General features: G+C 42.2%; 1 protein-coding gene across 1 annotated transcript; it reads left to right on the top strand.

The window, feature by feature from the left end:
* The first annotated feature begins 1461 nt into the window (after positions 1-1461).
* On the top strand, positions 1462-16232 carry TMEM129 (transmembrane protein 129, E3 ubiquitin ligase). The gene is made up of 4 exons (XM_045018540.1): positions 1462-2045; positions 4345-4819; positions 13145-13304; positions 14870-16232. The coding sequence occupies exons 1-4, from the start codon at positions 1841-1843 to the stop codon at positions 15116-15118; spliced, it is 1089 nt and encodes a 362-aa protein (XP_044874475.1). The 5' UTR covers positions 1462-1840; the 3' UTR covers positions 15119-16232.
* The last annotated feature ends 1881 nt before the right edge of the window (positions 16233-18113 follow it).

The following is an 18113-nucleotide window of genomic DNA, read 5'->3' on the forward strand; positions in this document are numbered from 1 at the left end:
AACCTATCAAGTCAGAGGTGGCCTCGGTATGAACAGACCAATCAAAGAGGGGTCTAGGGGCGGGGCACCCAGCTCATAAAAGCTCCCCAGCCAAGTCTCTCAAGAACTAAGCGATGCTGCGTGAGGCATGCTGGGAGGGAGTTTTCTAGGGAGGTCGTTTTCTAGACACGAGAAGGGGGCTCAGACTCAGGGGCTGATGTTGGTGAGCTCAGGAAAGCCAATGAGAGACCTAAATATATTCTGCTTCAAATATATGTTTCCTACAAGGAACATGCGGTGATATTTACTAATAAAGAGCATAGGTCACTGAAACAACCCCACAACTGTCTGTATTACAACAAAATTTAACCTGGACAAATAATTATTTTAGTCCTACACAGATATTATTTAAAAATCTTACTGCAATATAAATATTGCAATTATCTATTTCAAGTCCCACTACTGCAAGGATTCTTATGCTCACATGGGCACAAATGCCATAATAAGATGTTCGTAGGTGGATCATTACACCTGCATTGACCTCATGTCAGGATTCAATCCCAGGATTTGCATAGCACTTTGTGTGAGGAAGGGGTCTGCACAAGTGGGTCCCTTTTGCAGGATAAGGACCTTTGGTATTTATGAAGCACCAAGCCAATAAAATGTGTTTATTTCTGAAAAATCTAAATGTTAACAATGACATAAAACATTGCTTTGGAAAGAACTGAATAAAATACTCTTGAAATTACTACACAAGGCCCAATCCTGCAATTCTTACTCACATTAATAGTCAACTTGTGACAATGCCATAGGATGCTGTGAAGGCCAAAAAAAAAGAATTAGATAAGGTCATGGAGCATAGGTCCATTAATGGCTATTAGGCAAGATGGTCAGGGAGGCAACTCCATGCTCCAGGTGTCCCTAAAGCAGCAACTGCCAGAAGATGGAACTGGCCTCAAAACTGCCCTGTTCTGTTCATTCCCTCTGAAGCATCTGGTGCTGGCCACTGTCAGAAGAAAGGATTCTGGGCTAGATGGATGGACCATTGGTCTGACCCAGTACGGCTGTTCTTATGAATAACCCTTACTTGTGTAAATAATCCGGACATGCAAGCTATCACTTTAAGAGTGCGTGTGGATGGATGAAGTTCCAGGTCCACTTGCGGGCTAGGGAATTTAGTCATCTGGGATGGGGAGCAGCACCATAATTAGTCTGAAAAGAACAAGGGGAAGGTGAGTTGTGCCTCTCTGTTTTAGGGAGCAGTTTTGTCTCTCTTTGGTTCTTGTTTATCTAACTTCTCTGTGTTTATGCCATGAACCACTTTGCAAAGGGGGAAATTTAGAAAATTAAACCCACAGATTAAGAACCAGGACCATCCCCAGCGCTTCCAAACACGGCCGTGCCCCCACAAAGCCCAGCACCGGTGCTTCCAGAACCCCACTCCCTTCGGGAAGATCCAACGCTGCCTTGGAGACTCCAACAGCAGCCCGGTGCTTGTGGGAGGACTTTAGCTAACTCGCTCATGAGTTGGTTCCGTGTTCAAGGCTAGCGTCACCCGGGCTAGGGCGGATGGTTGTACACGAAAGCCGAGCTAGAGTGCGCGGCGGGCCGGGAAGGCTGCTCACGGCCCGGTGGCGGGGGGGACTCTCCTTGCTTTGCAGTCCGCTGTAGCTTCCCCGCCCCCGGGACAGTCCCGAGCCGGCTCTGTTGGGGGCTGGTATCCCGCTGGGCGGAGGCCGCGCCGCGGATCGCCGCCTTCTGTCTCGCCGCACAACTTCCTCTCCCAGGGAATTCGGCTGCCGGGCCAGGCCGGGGCGGACTCGGAGCCGCGTCTGGAGCGGGCCGGGCCGGGCGCGGGGCCATGGAGAGCCCCGCCGTCACCTTCACTCTGGCCTACCTGGTGTTCGCCGTCTGCTTCGTGTTCACCCCCAACGAGTTCCGCTCGGCCGGGCTCACCGTGCAGAACCTGCTGGCCGGCTGGCTGGGCAGCGAGGACGCGGCCTTCGTCCACTACCACCTGCGGAGGAGCACCGGCACCATGCTGGCCCACGGCCTGCTGCCGCTCGGTGAGGCGGGGCTGGGGGGAGTAGCGGGGGCAGCTGAGGGGATTGGGGAGGGTAGCGAAGGGGGGGCTGCAGGGAAGGACTGTGGGGAGAGGGAGAGAGATAAGCCAGGGGGGACTGTAGAGGTGAGGGAGAGTAGCAGGGCGGGGGGGCTGTGGGGAAGGGCTAGGGGGAGAATAGTGGGGGGGGGGCTGTGGGGAGGAAGGGAAAGTGGTGGGGGACAGTAGCCAGGGGGCTGTAGGGGTGGGGAAGAGTAGTCGGGGTGGGGGAAGGAAGGGGAAGTGGTGGTGGACAGTAACCAGGGGGCTGTAGGGGTGGGGAAGAGTAGTCGGGGGGGCGGGGAGGAAGGGAAAGTGGTAGGGGTAGCCAGGGGGCTGTAGGGGTGGGGAAGAGTAGTTGGGGGGAGGAGGGGGAAAGTGGTGGGGAGAGTAGCTGGGGGAAGGGGGTGGGAGAGGATAGTGAGGGGGCTGTAGGGAAGGGTGGGAGGATGGCCAGGCAGGAGAACAGTTAGGGGGTTGGATGAGATTAACCAAGGGACTATGGAGAACGGGGGAGTATAGCTTGAGGGGAGGGGATGGAGGGAAATAGCCACGGGGCTGCAGTGAAGGCAAGGGGCGGTGGTAATAATAGCTAGGTTGTGTGGTAAGAACTGAGAGGGTGGGTAAGGAGGAAGATGGTGATAGCAAATTAAAATAGGTATTTGTAAAGTCTCTGCTGTCAGACTGTCCCATTGCACCTTCAGTCAGCAGTGACTATTTGTGTGTGGAAAGCTCAGGACCCTGGTCTGCCATCATTTAGCCAGTCTCTGGACAGTGTGGTTTCCCCTTCTCATCTCTTTCACTTGCTGTGATTTGCATCCCTACTTGTTTACTGAATGTAGCCTTGTCTGCACTGAGTTTGAAAAATGCGCTCTATTGTGTCCCCTTGACATGGGTATGGCTGTGTAGGCTGAACCAGATCTTGAAGGTTGAGGGCTTCTTTACATGCTTCTGTCTCTTTAGCAAATCCACAAACACATCTGAAGTATGTGTGAGGTAAAGCAGTTCCTTCATATGCATCAGAACCTCATTAATTTGCACCAAAATAACCATGGTCTTGCCCTGCCTATGAGTGGAAATCTAATATCAGAATGCTCTAGTGAGATCTGGTATTACTAAGAGTTCATTGTTTTATAAAAATTCAGTGTTAGAATATTTACTCAGATATTAGAGAATATTATAAATAAAACAAAACTACATGTCAATGAAAAAATACTGTGAGATATAGCAGTATCTTTTGACCTTTTAACTGACTGATTACTTCATAATTTGCAGAATCTGACAATCAATAATGGGTTTCCCAGCAAATAGCGAGGTTCTGCTTGGGGTGTTAGATGTTTAGAGACGCTATTGAAGGTGGCCCCTAGGGTGCACGTTGTAGGAAGGTAAAATTCTGTGTAAACAGTAAATAAAGACAATCTTGCATTCACCCCACCCATGGTGCCCTGTGTCTCTACACCGCTCTAATAAGGCAGTGTAAAGTGAATATAAATAATACTTGACCTGTAGTGTTAAACAAAGTAATCCATTGTGGGAGGGAAAATCTTGTATCTCACAGGTATGAAATCACAATTACAAGTGAATTGTGAAACTGAACCATTCAGCACCACTGGCCAAGAAAGTCTCTCTGTCTGTTGTCATCAGAAGACCTGCTCTGGTGGCATTAACTAAGTCCAGAGACGGAAACAAGCAAGCACAGAAAGGCAGTTCAGGATGGTAGTGTGGTGCAGGCAAAGATCTGAATCCATTTATTATAAAGTTTAAAAAAAAACTGACAAATTTTAAATAATGGAGTTAATTCCGTCTCGGGGAGCTGCATATTATATATATACCACTTGACTTTTATTCTTGGTAACTCTCATTTGGCTATGTTTGACTATATGTTATACAGGGTTATGGTTTTATTTACTCAGAAAAGGCCCCCCTTTACTAACTGTATAATTTGGGTAGAAATAAATGCCTTCTAATGACTCAGGCTAGGAAAGTTGGAATTGAAGTCACCACCCTAAAAAAAAAAAAAAAAGTCACCCAGAGTGGAGCACACCTGCCAGATGAATGATTAGATCAATTGGTGTGAATGTGTGTGAGCTAAGATCAAGTGTAAGTAGTCTTTTGGCCTATCCAGGGCCGTGATCAAGTGTCTTGATGTTTTTGGTTTTTTGGTCTCGAGATGAAAACCTTGTCTGTGTCTCTTGGACCTTGAAGTAAAAATATTATCTTAGTTATATCTATTGTCTTCTGAAAGCAAATATCTTTCTTTGCAGGTTATTACATTGGCATGTGCTTTGCAGCACCAGAGAAACAACTTTTCTATTTTTACCAGGCCTCAGAAGGCTGGAAAATATTCTTCTTGCTGGCTATTCTTGCTCCAACAGTCACCGGCATCCTGGCATATTACTGGTCACAGAACGGCTGGGATAACCATCCTTTAGCTCGGACACTTGCCTTTCATGCTCTTCCACAGTCTGGTTGGCGGGCAGTGGCTTCTTCCATCAATACAGAATTCAGGAGGATTGACAAGTTTGCTACTGGAGCTCCAGGAGCAAGAGTGATTGTTACAGACACTTGGGTGATGAAAGTGACCGCCTACAGTTTACATGTTGCCCAACAGCAGGACATTCATCTGACGGTGACAGATTCCAGACAACACGAACTCTCACCTGATTCAAACATGCCCGTGCAGTTCCTCACCATCCGTGTTGCCAGTATTAATCCCTATGTGAAAGCTTTTGATATCCGGTAAAACAAATTAACCTTGCAGTGTTATGCCGTATAGTATATGCTATTTGTTGGTGGTTAGGGAAGCACGTGTCATATCTGCTGCGGCTGCTGTGACAGATCCCAAAACTTTTAGGGTGTTGACACCTCCCCTTTGCTGCCCACAGAGAAAGTTGTCTCCAGTACCCTCAATGTGCAGGGGGAAATGTTGTTCAGGGAGATTGCTACTCTGTAAGCCAATGAAGGCATATTGGCCAATCAGAGGAACAAGTCACTCATTCCCAGAGCATGTTAAAGAGAGGGAAGCCACTAGAAGAGCTCTGGGTGAGGGATGGGGGAGAAGAGGGAACAAGGAACCTTCTCTGTCAAAATTGTGATAAAAATCAGTGACTCTAGCAAAATTGGCCATGATTCATCCATGATTTCCTTCTTCCTTTGAAACATACATAACACAACCACATCTCCTAAGGGTATCATTGCAAGCAAACCTAATTTAAAGAACAGGAGTACTTGTGGCACCTTAGAGACTAACAAATTTATTTTAGCATGAGCTTTCATGAGCAACAGCTCACTTCTTCGGATGCACAGAATGGAACACACAGATAGGAGATATTTATACATACAGAGAACATGAAAAGGTGGAAGTATGCATACCAATCAATTGAGATGAGCTATCATTAGCAGGAGGAAAAAAAACCTTTTGAAGTGATAATTAAGATGACCCATAGAAGGTGTGAGGAGAACTTAATATAGGGAAATAGATTCAATTAGTGTAATGACCCAACCATTCCCAGTCTCTGTTTAGGCCAGAGTTAATTGTATCTAATTTGCATATTAATTCGAGTTCAGCAGTTTCTCTTTGGAGTCTGTTTTTGAAGTTTTTTTGTTGCAAAATTGCCACCTTCAAGTCTGTCACTGAGTGGTTAGAGAGGTTGAAGTGTTCTCCCACTGGTTTTTGAATGTTATGATTCCTGATGTCAGATTTGTGTCCATTTATTCTTTTGCGTAGAGACTGTCCGGTTTGGCCAATGTACATGGCAGAGGGGCATTGCTGGCACATGATGGCATATATCACATTGGTAGATGTGCAGGTGTACGAGCCCCTTATGGCGTGTCTGATCTGATTAGGTCCTATGATGGTGTCACTTGAATAGATATGTGGACAGAGCTGGCATCGGGCTTTGTTGCAAGGATAGGTTCCTGGGTTAGTGTTTATGTTGTATGGTCGAATTAATATGCAAATTAGATACAATTAACTCTGGCCAAAACAGAGACTGGGAATGGTTGGGTCATTACACTAATTGAATCTATTTCCCTAGGTTAAGTTCTCCTCACACCTTCTATGGGTCATCTTAATTATCACTTCAAAAGGTTTTTTTCCCTCCTGCTAATGATAGCTCATCTCAATTGATTAGACTTTTCCTGTTGGTATGCATACTTCCACCTTTTCATGTTCTCTGTATGTATAAATATCTCCTATCTGTGTGTTCCATTCTATGCATCCGAAGAAGTGAGCTGTAGCTCACGAAAGCTCATGCTGAAATAAATTTGTTAGTCTCTAAGGTGCCACAAGTACTCCTGTTCTTTTTGCGGATACAGACTAACACGGCTGCTACTCTGAAACCTAATTTAAAGAGTGGACAAGTAGCTTTGGCCTCAAATTTCACCTGATTTTAAATTTAAAATCCTGCTAGCTTTCATATAAGGAGAGATTAATAGGTCTGAACTTTCAGCTTGGAAAAGAGATGACTAAGGGTGGGGATGTAATGGAGGTCTATAAAACCATGACTGGTGTGGAGAAAGTAAATAAGGAAGTGTTATTTACTCATAACACAAGAACTGCAGGTCACCAAATGAAATCAATAGGCAGCGGGTTTAAAAAAAATGAAAGGAAGTATTTCTTCACATAACACACAGTCAGTCTGTGGAACTCCTAGCCAGAAGATATTGTGAAGGCCAAAACACTAACAGAGTTCAAAAAAGAACTAGATAAGTTAATGGAGGATAGGTCTATTAGTCAGGATTGGCAGGGATGGTGTCCCTAGCCTCTGTTTGCAAGAAGCTGGGAAAGGGGGACAGGCAATGGATCACTTGATGACTACCTCTTCTGTTCATTCCCTCTGGGGCACTGGCATTGGCCACTATCGGAAGACAGGATACTGGGCTAGATGGACCATTGGTCTGACCCACTATGGCCATTTTAATGTTCTTAGTGAATGTCCTCTGGATTGTAAATACTGATTCTCTGTTTTCTACACTGTCCCTCTCTTTTGCTGTTTTTGTTTTACAAGTCACTGTTTATGTAAGAGCTAGATGAACCTATAGTTCTGCAGCAAAATGTAGTTAACAAAGGCTATTTTTAGTGATGCTGACATCCTTAGTAATGCTGTCTCACAAAGGAGTAAACAAACAAAGCCCTGTTTGTTTTTATTCATGCTTCTAGAAGGATATTTAAAACTAGATTTGAAAAGGTAGCTGACAGTGTCCATTTACATGGTTGAATCTGTAAGCTTCTAGTCTGTGGGACAGACTGTCGATATAACTGACAGACCAAATCGTAAATGCTAGAGGGCTGTGAAGTCTAAGCTAGAATAGCAGATATATTCAGGCCTGATCTAAGATACTAATCCATCAATTTCAGTGTGTTGCTGTTTATTTACAGTGGCATCCGCTATACCTTGTCCAAACACTGAAAAAGGATGGTCCCTACTTCTAGGAGCTTAGTATAAGGACAGTTAAGTAGACAGAGTTTAAGGAAAGGATGGATAGTCCAGTGGTTAGAGCATTGGCCCCCTAAACCCAGGGTTGTGAGTTCAGTCCTTGAGGGGGCCATTTAGGGATCTGGGGCAAAAAAAAATAGTTGGGGATTGGCCCTGCTTTAAGCAGGGGGTTGGACTAGATGACCTCCTGAGGTCCCTTCCAACCCTAATATTCTGTGATTCTATGAAAAGGCCACAGTAATGGACAACCTATATACAAATCAACTTGACTTGCAGCATGACAGAGGTGTGTCTAAGAGATATTTAAAAGTGGACCAGGCAGGACCCTTGCAGGATAGCTCAGGGAGGTCATAGGAAGTATGAAAGAAGAAGGCACAAGGGTGATTGTGTAAAAAGCTGACAAAGCTGGAACATTTGCAGAACTGTGGAGATTGGGGGGGGGAGGAGCCCAATGCAATCCTTGACAAAGGAGTATAAGTAGAGAGGAGCAAATGTGTGTAGGGCTTTGAAGGTGGTGACACAAAGATTATTCATTAGCTGATTATTTCAATTGTGTTTGAATGAGGCAATAGTAAAGTCACATCCACTGTTAAGAATCAGACATGTACCTTTCCAAAGAAATATCAGGGCTTTCCTTTTGTGGCTAAATAAACTGTCACCAAGAATAGTTTTTATAAAATCAGAAAGTTCTTGTAATAAGAAAATGCAAAAAATAGCAAATCTCCATAGCATAATGTAGATGTAACATAACTAAGTCATAATAGGACAAAACTTCCCCTTCCCACTGTGTGCAGTATGGGTACATACCCACAGGCTGAGCTGCACCACTGTTGGCAACAATGGAAAGTTTTTGCAAAAATTCACTTGTGTGAACAGGGCCCCAGACATCACATATATTCAGCATGAGAACCTAGGACCTTCTGCCCTGAACACACAGGCCTCTACCAATTGCACTGAAGGAATACCTCTACTTGCTATCAGCAACATTACCTTTAGCTATAATTCTTCATTTAGCAGTGCACTGGAGCAGCTCTCCAAAGGACTGTATCATTCCCTTCTCACACCGTTGATTGATTTTTTTTCAGTTTCTCTTACATATCTCTCCATTGACCCTCATGCCCAGCCCCAGTTTCTACCATCCTGCTGCTGGCCAGCAGTGCTAAACAACACTTGGGCTTCCCTTTCTACTCCTGGTACCCTGCCTTTTTTGCTTCTCCAACCACTGCAAGGCTTCTTGCACCTGCCTGCAGCTGCAGCTCAGCACACCACTAGTTCACTCTCCAGTACTCTACTCTCCTGCTGCTCCAGTTAACCCCACTCCCTGCCCATTTCTGCTCATTAAACCCTTCTCAGCCTTCTCCCAGGTCAGGTGCATCTGATTCTCTCCCTCTGAACTTTCAGAAAACATTGGGGGTTAGGGCATTTATCCACTCTGTAGTCTGCAGACACCAGAAGGTAGCATCACAAGCACTTGAGCAGATGTGATTCCATTCAGCCAAGGGCAGTGGTGACACATTCTAGCCAGCACATTACGAATACATATGTTATCCCAGGAATGTCTCATTTAAAGTATCTCCTAGGTGCAGTCCTCATGAACTATTCATTTTCCTTGTTTATTTTTTGCAGACTCCTACATATTGTAACTTTAACTGAGTAATATTCAGTGTGATTGCAGCCTTACATTAAAATATCATAGAAATGTAGGGCTGGAAGGGACCTCAACCTCAAGAGACCCTTTAGTCCATCCCCCTCTGCTGAGGCAGAATTAATTTTACTTTATCATAGGTTAAATTACCTATCAAAATGGTTCTCAGTCTACTGAAGTTAAGATGTAGTCAAAACAAGATGTGTTGTTTTCAGATGCATATGATCAGTATTTAAGCTTAACTTTTAAAGGCTGAAAAGCTGAGTAATAGAGACTATATCTCTGTAGACAAGAGTTTGATCTGTTAAATCAGCTTAGCCTTAGCCTTGAAATATTTCTTTCTAGTAATGGAAGAGAATTCTTTATTGGTTCTGGCTGTGAGAGAACCAAAGAGCTAGTTGTGTCCCTGCAAACTGCACTGTCCAAATAAGATTTCATTACGCTCCTGAAATTACAATCCCAATGTAGGGGTTTTGTGTTAGAGGCTTCCGTTTCCTAGAAAGATCCAGCAGTAATTCCCTTTCACCGCCTGATTTTTCCTGCGTGCCATCACTGTTTAAAGCAAAATTGCTGTATCACTGTGCTGCCTCAAAATGGGGGAAAAGCAGGTTTAAAAAAGAAAATCTTAGTTAAAGAACATGGGTAGCTCAGAGAGTTAGCAATAGGATGTAGAGCCTTTACCTCTATGGCCTTGTCTATATTAGAACATTTTTTGCTACAGTTTCTCACTTTTGCTACCGCAGGTTCAGTTCCACCAGTGAGAGCACATATGAGAGCCCTAGTATAGACAAGTTACCCTCTACCACAGGTTTTAAGTCCCATGTTGTGGTGATCTGTGCTGAGCAGAGCTTAAAACAATGGTGGCCACTAGGAGCCATATCTAAACTAGCATTGCCACTGTGGCTACCACCTTTGGAACTACACTGGTGTTAGCAAGGGTGGGCAACTTCAGCAAAAATAGCCTAATGTGGACACAGTCAATGTTGTTGGACAATAGTGATACAGAGTTGTTACCATCTAATGCAGGGATCGGCAACCTTTGGCACGCGGCTCACCAGGGTAGGCACCCTGGCGGGCCGGGCCGATTTGTTTACCGTCCACAGGTTCGGCTGATCATGGCTCCCACTGGCCGCGGTTCACTGTCCCAGTGGGCTGAGGGATGTGCTGGCTGCGGCTTCCCACCACCCCCATTGGCCTGGAACAGCGAACTGCGGCCAGTGTGAGCCGCGAGTGGCCGAACCTGCGGATGTGGCAGGTAAACAAACTGGCCCGGCCCACCAGGAGGCTTACCCTGGCGGGCCACGGGCCAAAGGTTGCCAATCCCTGATCTAATGGGTGTAGGTATAGCTTATGTGAAACATGAAATCTCAGTTGTGTTACCCATAATTCTACATACAAAGCAGTACAATGGTTGGTACTAATTAACACTCATTTATTTATTTTAGGGCTTTCAAGCAATTAAAAAAAGAATCATGAATAATCACACTGTTATTTAAATGATATTCCATTATTGTTTATTTTTGGATGTTTTCTACATTTTCAAATATGTTGGTTTCAATTACAACAGAGAATACAAAGTGTGTACAGTGCTCACTTTATATGTATTTTTGATTACAAGTATTTGCACTGTAAAAAAACAATACAAGTACTGTAGTACAATCTCTTTATCATGAAAGTTGAACTTACAAATGTAGAAGTATGTACCAAAAAAAAGCATTAAAAAATAAAACAACGTAAAATTTTAGAGCTTGCAAGTCCACTTAGTCCTACTTCTTGTTCAGCCAATTCTGTCAGACAAACACGTTTGTTTAAATTTTCAGGAAATAACGCTGCCCGCTTCTTGTTTACAATGTCACCTGAAAGTGAGAAGAGGCGTTCTTATGGCACTATTGTAGCCGGTGCTGCAAGATATTTACGTGCCAGATGCACATGCTTCAGCCATCATTCCAGGTGACATAGGTCCATGTTGATGACTGGTTCTGCTCGATAACAATCCAAAGCAGTGTGGCCTGATGCATATTCATTTTCATTATCTGAATCAGATGCCACCAGCAGAAAGTTGATTTTCTTTTTTGGTGGTTCAGGTTCTGTAGTTTCCGCATTGGAATGGTGTTCTTTTAAGACTTCTGAAAGCATGCTCCACACCTCATCCGTCTCAGAATTTGGAAGGCACTTTAGATTTCTTAAACCTTGGGTTGAGTGCTGTAGCTATTTTTAGAAATCTGACATTGGTACCTTCTTTGCATTTTGTCAGATCTGCAGTGAAAGTGTTCTTAACCTGAACAATATGTGCTGGGTCATCATCCGAGACTGCTATAACATGAAATATATGGCAGAATGCAGGTAAAACAGATAAGGTCACATACAATTCTCCCCCAAGGAGTTCAGTCACAAATTTAAGTAATGCATTATTTTTTTAATGAGCGTCATCAGTATGGAAGCATGTTCTATGGAACGGTGGCCGAAGTATGGAGGGCCATGTTTAGCATATCTGGCATGTAAATACCTTGCAATGCCGGCTACAAAAGTGCCATGCAAATGACTGTTCTCACTTTCTGGTGACGTTGTAAATAAGAAGAGGGCAGCATTATCTCCTGTACATGTAAACAAACTTGTTTGTCTTAGCAATTGGCTGAACAAGAAGTAGGACTGAGTGGATTTGTAGGCTCTGAAGTTTTACATTGTTTTTTGTTTTTGAGTGCAGTTATGTAACAAAAATCTACATTTGTAAGTTGCACTTCCATGACAAAGAGATTGCACTACAGTACTTGTATGAGGTGACTTGAAAAATACTATTTCTTTTATTATTTTTAAAATATACACTTTTATTTTAATCAACACAGAATACAATATATATGAAAATGTACGAAAACATCCAAAATATTTAATAAATTTCAGTTGGTATTCTATTGTTAAACAGTGCAATATTAAAACTGCGATTAATTGTGATTTATTTTTTTGAGTTAATCGTGAATTAACTGCGATTAACCGACAGCCCTAATTTATTTATTTGTATTGCACCTAGCTATGTGATATGTACCTGACAGGAGCAATAACTAAACTGATATCTGCCCCAGAGAGCTTACAAACTAGAATTTTGACATGATGTAAATGAGTGAGTGCAAATGGGTCGGGGAAGGGACTGGGCAAGGTAACATATGTAAATCGTGCAGAGACTCAGTAAGTTGATTTACACTTACTGGTGAACAAGGGTTATTTTGGTTTTATGTAATATTTTGATTTATCTCTTGTATGGCCCCTTTTGGCAGTCTTGGCAGAGAGGCCAAGGAATTGAATGGGCATGAAGTCCGAACTACACTCTGAGCCCTAGTAGCTGTGCATCTCAGTCTAGTTGAGGCATGATGATGGCCAGTGTGAGAAGCATGCACTGTCCAGGTTATATCTGTCCTGTAGCTAAAATGATGGCTTCACCCTTCAGGATTGTCAGACTAGCCCCTTTCATACATGCTTAAAACCAACATTTTCAGAAGTGGCTTCAGGGTTGTGGTGTCCCAATTTTTGGAACCCCAGCTTGACTGAACTTGGCCATTATTTTCCAAGGTGTCATAGTCCTGCAACTCCATTTGAACTCAGTGGGAGTGTTGGTGCACAGCATCTCTGAAGAAACAAGCCAAAGGTGTCTCACGTTGGGCACTCAAGACGAGAAGCCAATTTTGAAAATATGGTTCCACATGAACCAACCACAATAATTAAAAAAAGAGTGAACAAGTTTAGGGTTTCAGGGTTTGTCTTGACCTGTGGAAAGGAAAATAAAGATTTTCCTTTTACCACTTTTTTTAAAAAAAAAAAAGCCCAACGTTTATTTATTTTGACTAGATACCAGACTGCACCAAGCTACACAATTTTTCCTAGGTATTCACTTCTTTGATGTTAGGCTTCAGAGTAGCAAGCAAGATAAATGTTCTCTTCTTACTTAAATGGATGATGAGGTGACATTCTATTCCATCCTTTCTTCTTTAGGTTGAACTCCACAGAGTATGGGGAACTACGAGAGAAACTTCATGCTCCAATCCGTAATGCAGCTAACGTTGTGATCCATCAGAGCCTCAGTGACTTGTTTCTGGAAACCTTTACATCACTGGTGGAAATTAATCAGACATACCCTGTTCCCAGCAATCAGGTGGGAGTTTCTAATCACTTGACATTATAATAATTTTAGTTTCTGGCTTAGTCAAATCTATGATTATTGTGTTTGCATAGTGGTTATCTTACAGTTCAGTAAATATTTAGTAAAGTAAATCTGGCTGTTTTTTCTGCTGTTTGCTCCAAGAGAAGCCATTGATTAAGTTTGAGGGAGGACTGGAAATATCATAATGAGGAGTTTTATTTTAATTTAATGTCAACGCTAGGGTTTTACCTGGGGTATTTGGAAATGATGGAGTTAAATTTCCATGTGTTGTCTAAAAAGCTGAAGTCACAACTCCTATTAATAATTGAAATTGATGGGCATCAGTTTCATCTTGCTTTGACAGTTTGCCTTAGCTAGTCTCACACCTTACATCTTGTATTTCTGGAGAGCTAAGTTACTTTAGATCTGAGCCCAGATCCTTAAAGGTTTTTAAATACCCAGTGTCCTTTGAAATCAATGGAAATTAGGTGCCTAAACATCTTTATGGATCTGGGCTATTATCCTTTAAAGCATGAAATGATTCTTAATCTGGATCTTATTTTCATTATAAACAATATTTTGAATCTTTTCTTCAGTAATAATAAAGACCAAGTGTCAATGGAAACAAACCTTCAGGCTCAGAACTGTACAGCTGTTGGGCTGAGAGAGAGTCACTTTATTTCAGTCCTTGTAACTTGTGCTATATTTAGGTGTAAAGTTCTTGGGCTTCTGGGTTTTGGTTTGATACTGACTGATACCATAAGTAATGGTCTACATTGAAAAAGAGAGGTGATGATTTGGGGGTTAAAACACAGAAATGGGAATTGGGAGATCTAGGATATCTCCCTAGCTCTGAGACTTACTTTCTGAGTGACTCTGAGCAAGGTACTTGATCCCTCTGTGTCTGAGTTTTTCCCCCTCTGTAAAATGAAGATAATATCTTGCAGGGGAATTATGAGGCTAATTTGAATATAAATAATACTTGGCACTTTTCATTTATAAAGTAAAGTGGTGTACAATGTATGGTAAGTACGATAACGGCCATTTTACAGATGAGCAAAGTCAGGCCCAGAGTGGTTAAGTGACTTGCCCAGGGCCCCACTAATGATTACAAAATCTGAGAACAGAACTCAGATGTAATCCCCCCAGTTTAGTGTCCTATCTGCTGGACTACGTAAATGCTTTGAGGGTCTGGGCTGGAAAGCCCAATGGCGATGCAAATTATTATTGTTAATAAAACCATTAATAACTCTTCTTACAGCCTGCACCTTCCCCAGGGGGCTACAGGTGCACACCCAACATGACTAACTGAATAAATGCCCAGATAGTCTGTCCTTTTCAGTTATACAAAATTTGCTGGAAAACTCCCAGTGGGTCAAATCCTGGCCATCTTGAAAAACACCCATTAACTTCACTGGAGTCAGGATTTCACCCAATATATCTTCTTTCCTTGTGGGGGAAGGAGAATACATAACAAACGTTACATTTCACGTAGCTTCGTAAATGTTGTTGAAGAGCAATAAAATCAATAATTTGCTATACGGTTATGCTGCTTTACCCTTTTTCTCTTTCTATAGGAGCTCGAGCCATGTATAGGGTGTATGCAGACTAATGCAAACATCAAGCTTGTTAAAAATTGCCAAGAGCCAAACGAAGGAGAATGCCAGCAATGCTACTGTCGTCCTATGTGGTGCCTGACTTGCATGGGGAAATGGTTTGCCAGCCGGCAGGATCAGCAGCACCCAGAGACCTGGCTATCAAGCCAAGTGCCTTGTCCAACCTGCCGAGCCAAGTTTTGCATTTTAGATGTTTGCATAATACAATGAATAATCTCGGTACAATTTACCTTTTGAAATCTGAATGTATTCACAGCAGGGTTGGATGCAAGCCCCATTAGATTTGTTTCTTGCTCTTCTGCTTCTGAAGAGGTAAAAGCTCTGGAGTTTTCTTCTTCAAAGCCCTGAAAATGGCAACCCAACATTTTCTTTTAATTTTTTCCCACTCCACAAATGTGTTCTCAGTTTTTATTCACTAACATAACAGTTAAAATTTTAGATTGTTAAGCAAAAAACCCCACAAAACTCTTCATTTCCAAACTCTTGGATGCACTTTAAACCAATAATAGTGCCCTATTTGCTTCCCATATATCAGAGGTGAAATCCTTGTAAACTTAAATTTTAAGTGCTATTCTAGTTACAGGATTAAGCATTGGTATTTAATGATTCTTTAGCTAAGAGATAATTTTCTTTTATAATAAGATGTACTAAGCAAGTTGCTATTGCTAAGGATAGTCGGCTCAAATCGCAACCTACCTTTCTTCGTCTTGAATCCGTTTGTAAAGTCCATGTTAATCTTTGTGGGCTTTCCTCAAAACAGATGTCTCAGTGTTGTGTTTTTCCTTTCCACCAAAACAGGCCCACAGATCAATTACTATAGACATCTAGGAAATTACACTCCCAAAGTTCTGTAACTTCTGCAGGGAGCTTAGCACAAAGAAGAATAGAAAATACAAAATAATTTGTTTCCAGATATATTTAGTATACAAGGAAGCTCATTCAAAAAGCATCGTTTATTCAGTTCATTAACCTGAAGTGCTGTTGGTGCTGTTTAAAGCATCTTATAGCTAAAGCTATTTTTTCCCTGTTTGGAGTCTCAACACTCTCTAGCTAACGCTAATGTTAAGCATGACTTATCCATATTTGGAAGGAGAGCAGTGATCATCTCAATTTTCTGAGTAATCCAAAAGAATGTGCGTCTGTGTCAAAACCTGTAGCTTTTTCCTAGTCAACTGCTTTTCCAAATGAATGGGATGTCAGGACTGGATAAGAACGTGTAGCCATGCTGGCTACTTCAGGTATGACCATTATTAGTGAAATGGGTTTTGGTTTGGTTTTTTGCTTTATTTTGAAGCCTGATAATAAACATTTATCACTGCTTTAACATGAATAGGAGAATTTTGCATACCTCTTAGCATGTGTCCCCACCAGGCTCGTTTGTCAGCAGGTTTTGCACTGTTGGTAGCAGTGGTTGAAGCTGTAGTATAGACAGAGTGTGGATTAGACAACACAGTGGTAAAAATGCCTGTGCTTTCCTATACTACAGCTTCCACAATGGAGCTGCACCAATGCAGAAAGCCTAGAGATTTTCCTGGTGCAGACAAGACCTTAGTACTAGCACCTGTATGGCCTTGTCTACTCTTGCACTTTCCTTAAAACCTCCCACTGATGCAGCTCCACAAGGGGTAGATAGTAGCAGTGGGAGTGTAGACAAGGTGCTAGTGGTTGCCAGCATTTGAATCACTGTAGGTCATGTAGGACCACTTTGAGCAGAAGTAGATAGCATAGTGTAAAAAATAATAGCCGCCACTCTACACTAGAGATTTCACCATTGGTAACAATTATGCTTTGAAGAATTAGATTTTAATTGGTAAATGTCAGTAAACGTTGATTTCACCATACATGCACAAACTGATGACAAAATATTTCCAGCAATACTAACTGAAATTTATAGATAGGCAAAGTGAGAAAAATGCTGCTTGAGAACTCATTAGAGTCCCACCTCAATGTGTATAAAGCATGTTGTAATGCTGGCTTTAGCAGAGCTGGAGCAAGAATGCCATTTAGGTAGCCTTAACTTTTTGAATCTCAACATCTACTGTCATTAAATAATTATTGTCTGGACCACCACCACCCTCTTCTATCCCTCCCCGCCTCACCCCCCCCCCCCCCGTTTCCTGAAAAAGTGAACATTTAAATAGACTCATAGAATATCAGGGGTGGAAGGGACCGCAGGAGGTCATCTAATCCAACCCTCTGCTCAAAGCAGGACAAATCCCCAGACAATTTTTTTTTTTTTTTTTTTATTTACCCCAGATCCCTTAGTGGCCCCCTCAAGGATTGAACTCACAACCCTGGGTTTAGCAGGCCAATGCTCAAACCAAATAAATAAAAATCTTTTTAAAAAGCTTAAAAATAAACCTCTGTATTATCTGCCAAAATTATTTAAAAAACAAAACAAAACGGTTCTGCCAAGCATAGTAATACAAGCAGTGAGCTGCAACAGTGAGAGATTCATTTAAACTTTGGTGTAGTCACAGCCTGTGTGATATGTAGACACAAACCAGGCCTCTCAAGAACTGGTTACAAATATGGTTAAAACTTGTATTGTGGACAGGTTTAAGGGCACTTAGAAATGGCATATAGACCTCTTTTTTGTTTTAATATTCATAATATATAAACTGCCAGACTATTTGTATTTGAGGAAAATACTCACTTGAGCATGCATCACAACTGTTAGGCATTCACTCTTTACTATGAAATACTGGCTACTATTTATACTATATATTAATTAATGATGATGATTTTCCAGGGTTTCATATTTCAGCTGTTTCAGATTGTACATAATGGAAACTTGACACAGAGGCTGGCCATGTGGATCTGAATCTCTTTCATAAAAAATTGCTAACTGACATCAGTGTTTTATTTGACTAGAATCAAATTGAATTCCTTAGCTTCAGGCTTGTGCTAAGTCTGAAAAAAAAAATCAGAACACTAACTAATAATTTAAAATACTCTCCAGTAGTTTGTGGGGAAGTTATGTTGAAGTGACATTTACGGTATTCTTTCAGCCTACATTACACAGTCTTAGTGGGCTGAATTCTGCTCTCTGATAGCTGTGTGCATTTCCCCTCTGTAATAATTTTTGCAAATAAGGATAACTTATTACCGTATTTATTTCAGTCAAGTAAGCAGGTGTGGTCTTTGATGGAGTAGGTATAGCAGGGAAATGGGAGTCTGAACTTGGCTCTCCCACTGACAGTCA

Source organism: Mauremys mutica, chromosome 5, assembly GCF_020497125.1.
Source record: "Mauremys mutica isolate MM-2020 ecotype Southern chromosome 5, ASM2049712v1, whole genome shotgun sequence".
Lineage (NCBI taxonomy): Eukaryota > Metazoa > Chordata > Testudines > Geoemydidae > Mauremys > Mauremys mutica.

Coding starts and splice junctions, on each gene's coding strand:
- TMEM129 (XM_045018540.1), top strand. CDS start 1,841: ATGGAGAGCCCCGCCGTCACCTTCACTCTGGCCTACCTGGTGTTCGCC. Junction 2,046..4,344: donor CCACGGCCTGCTGCCGCTCG/GTGAGGCGGGGC, acceptor CTTTCTTTGCAG/GTTATTACATTGGCATGTGC. Junction 13,305..14,869: donor ACCCTGTTCCCAGCAATCAG/GTGGGAGTTTCT, acceptor CTCTTTCTATAG/GAGCTCGAGCCATGTATAGG.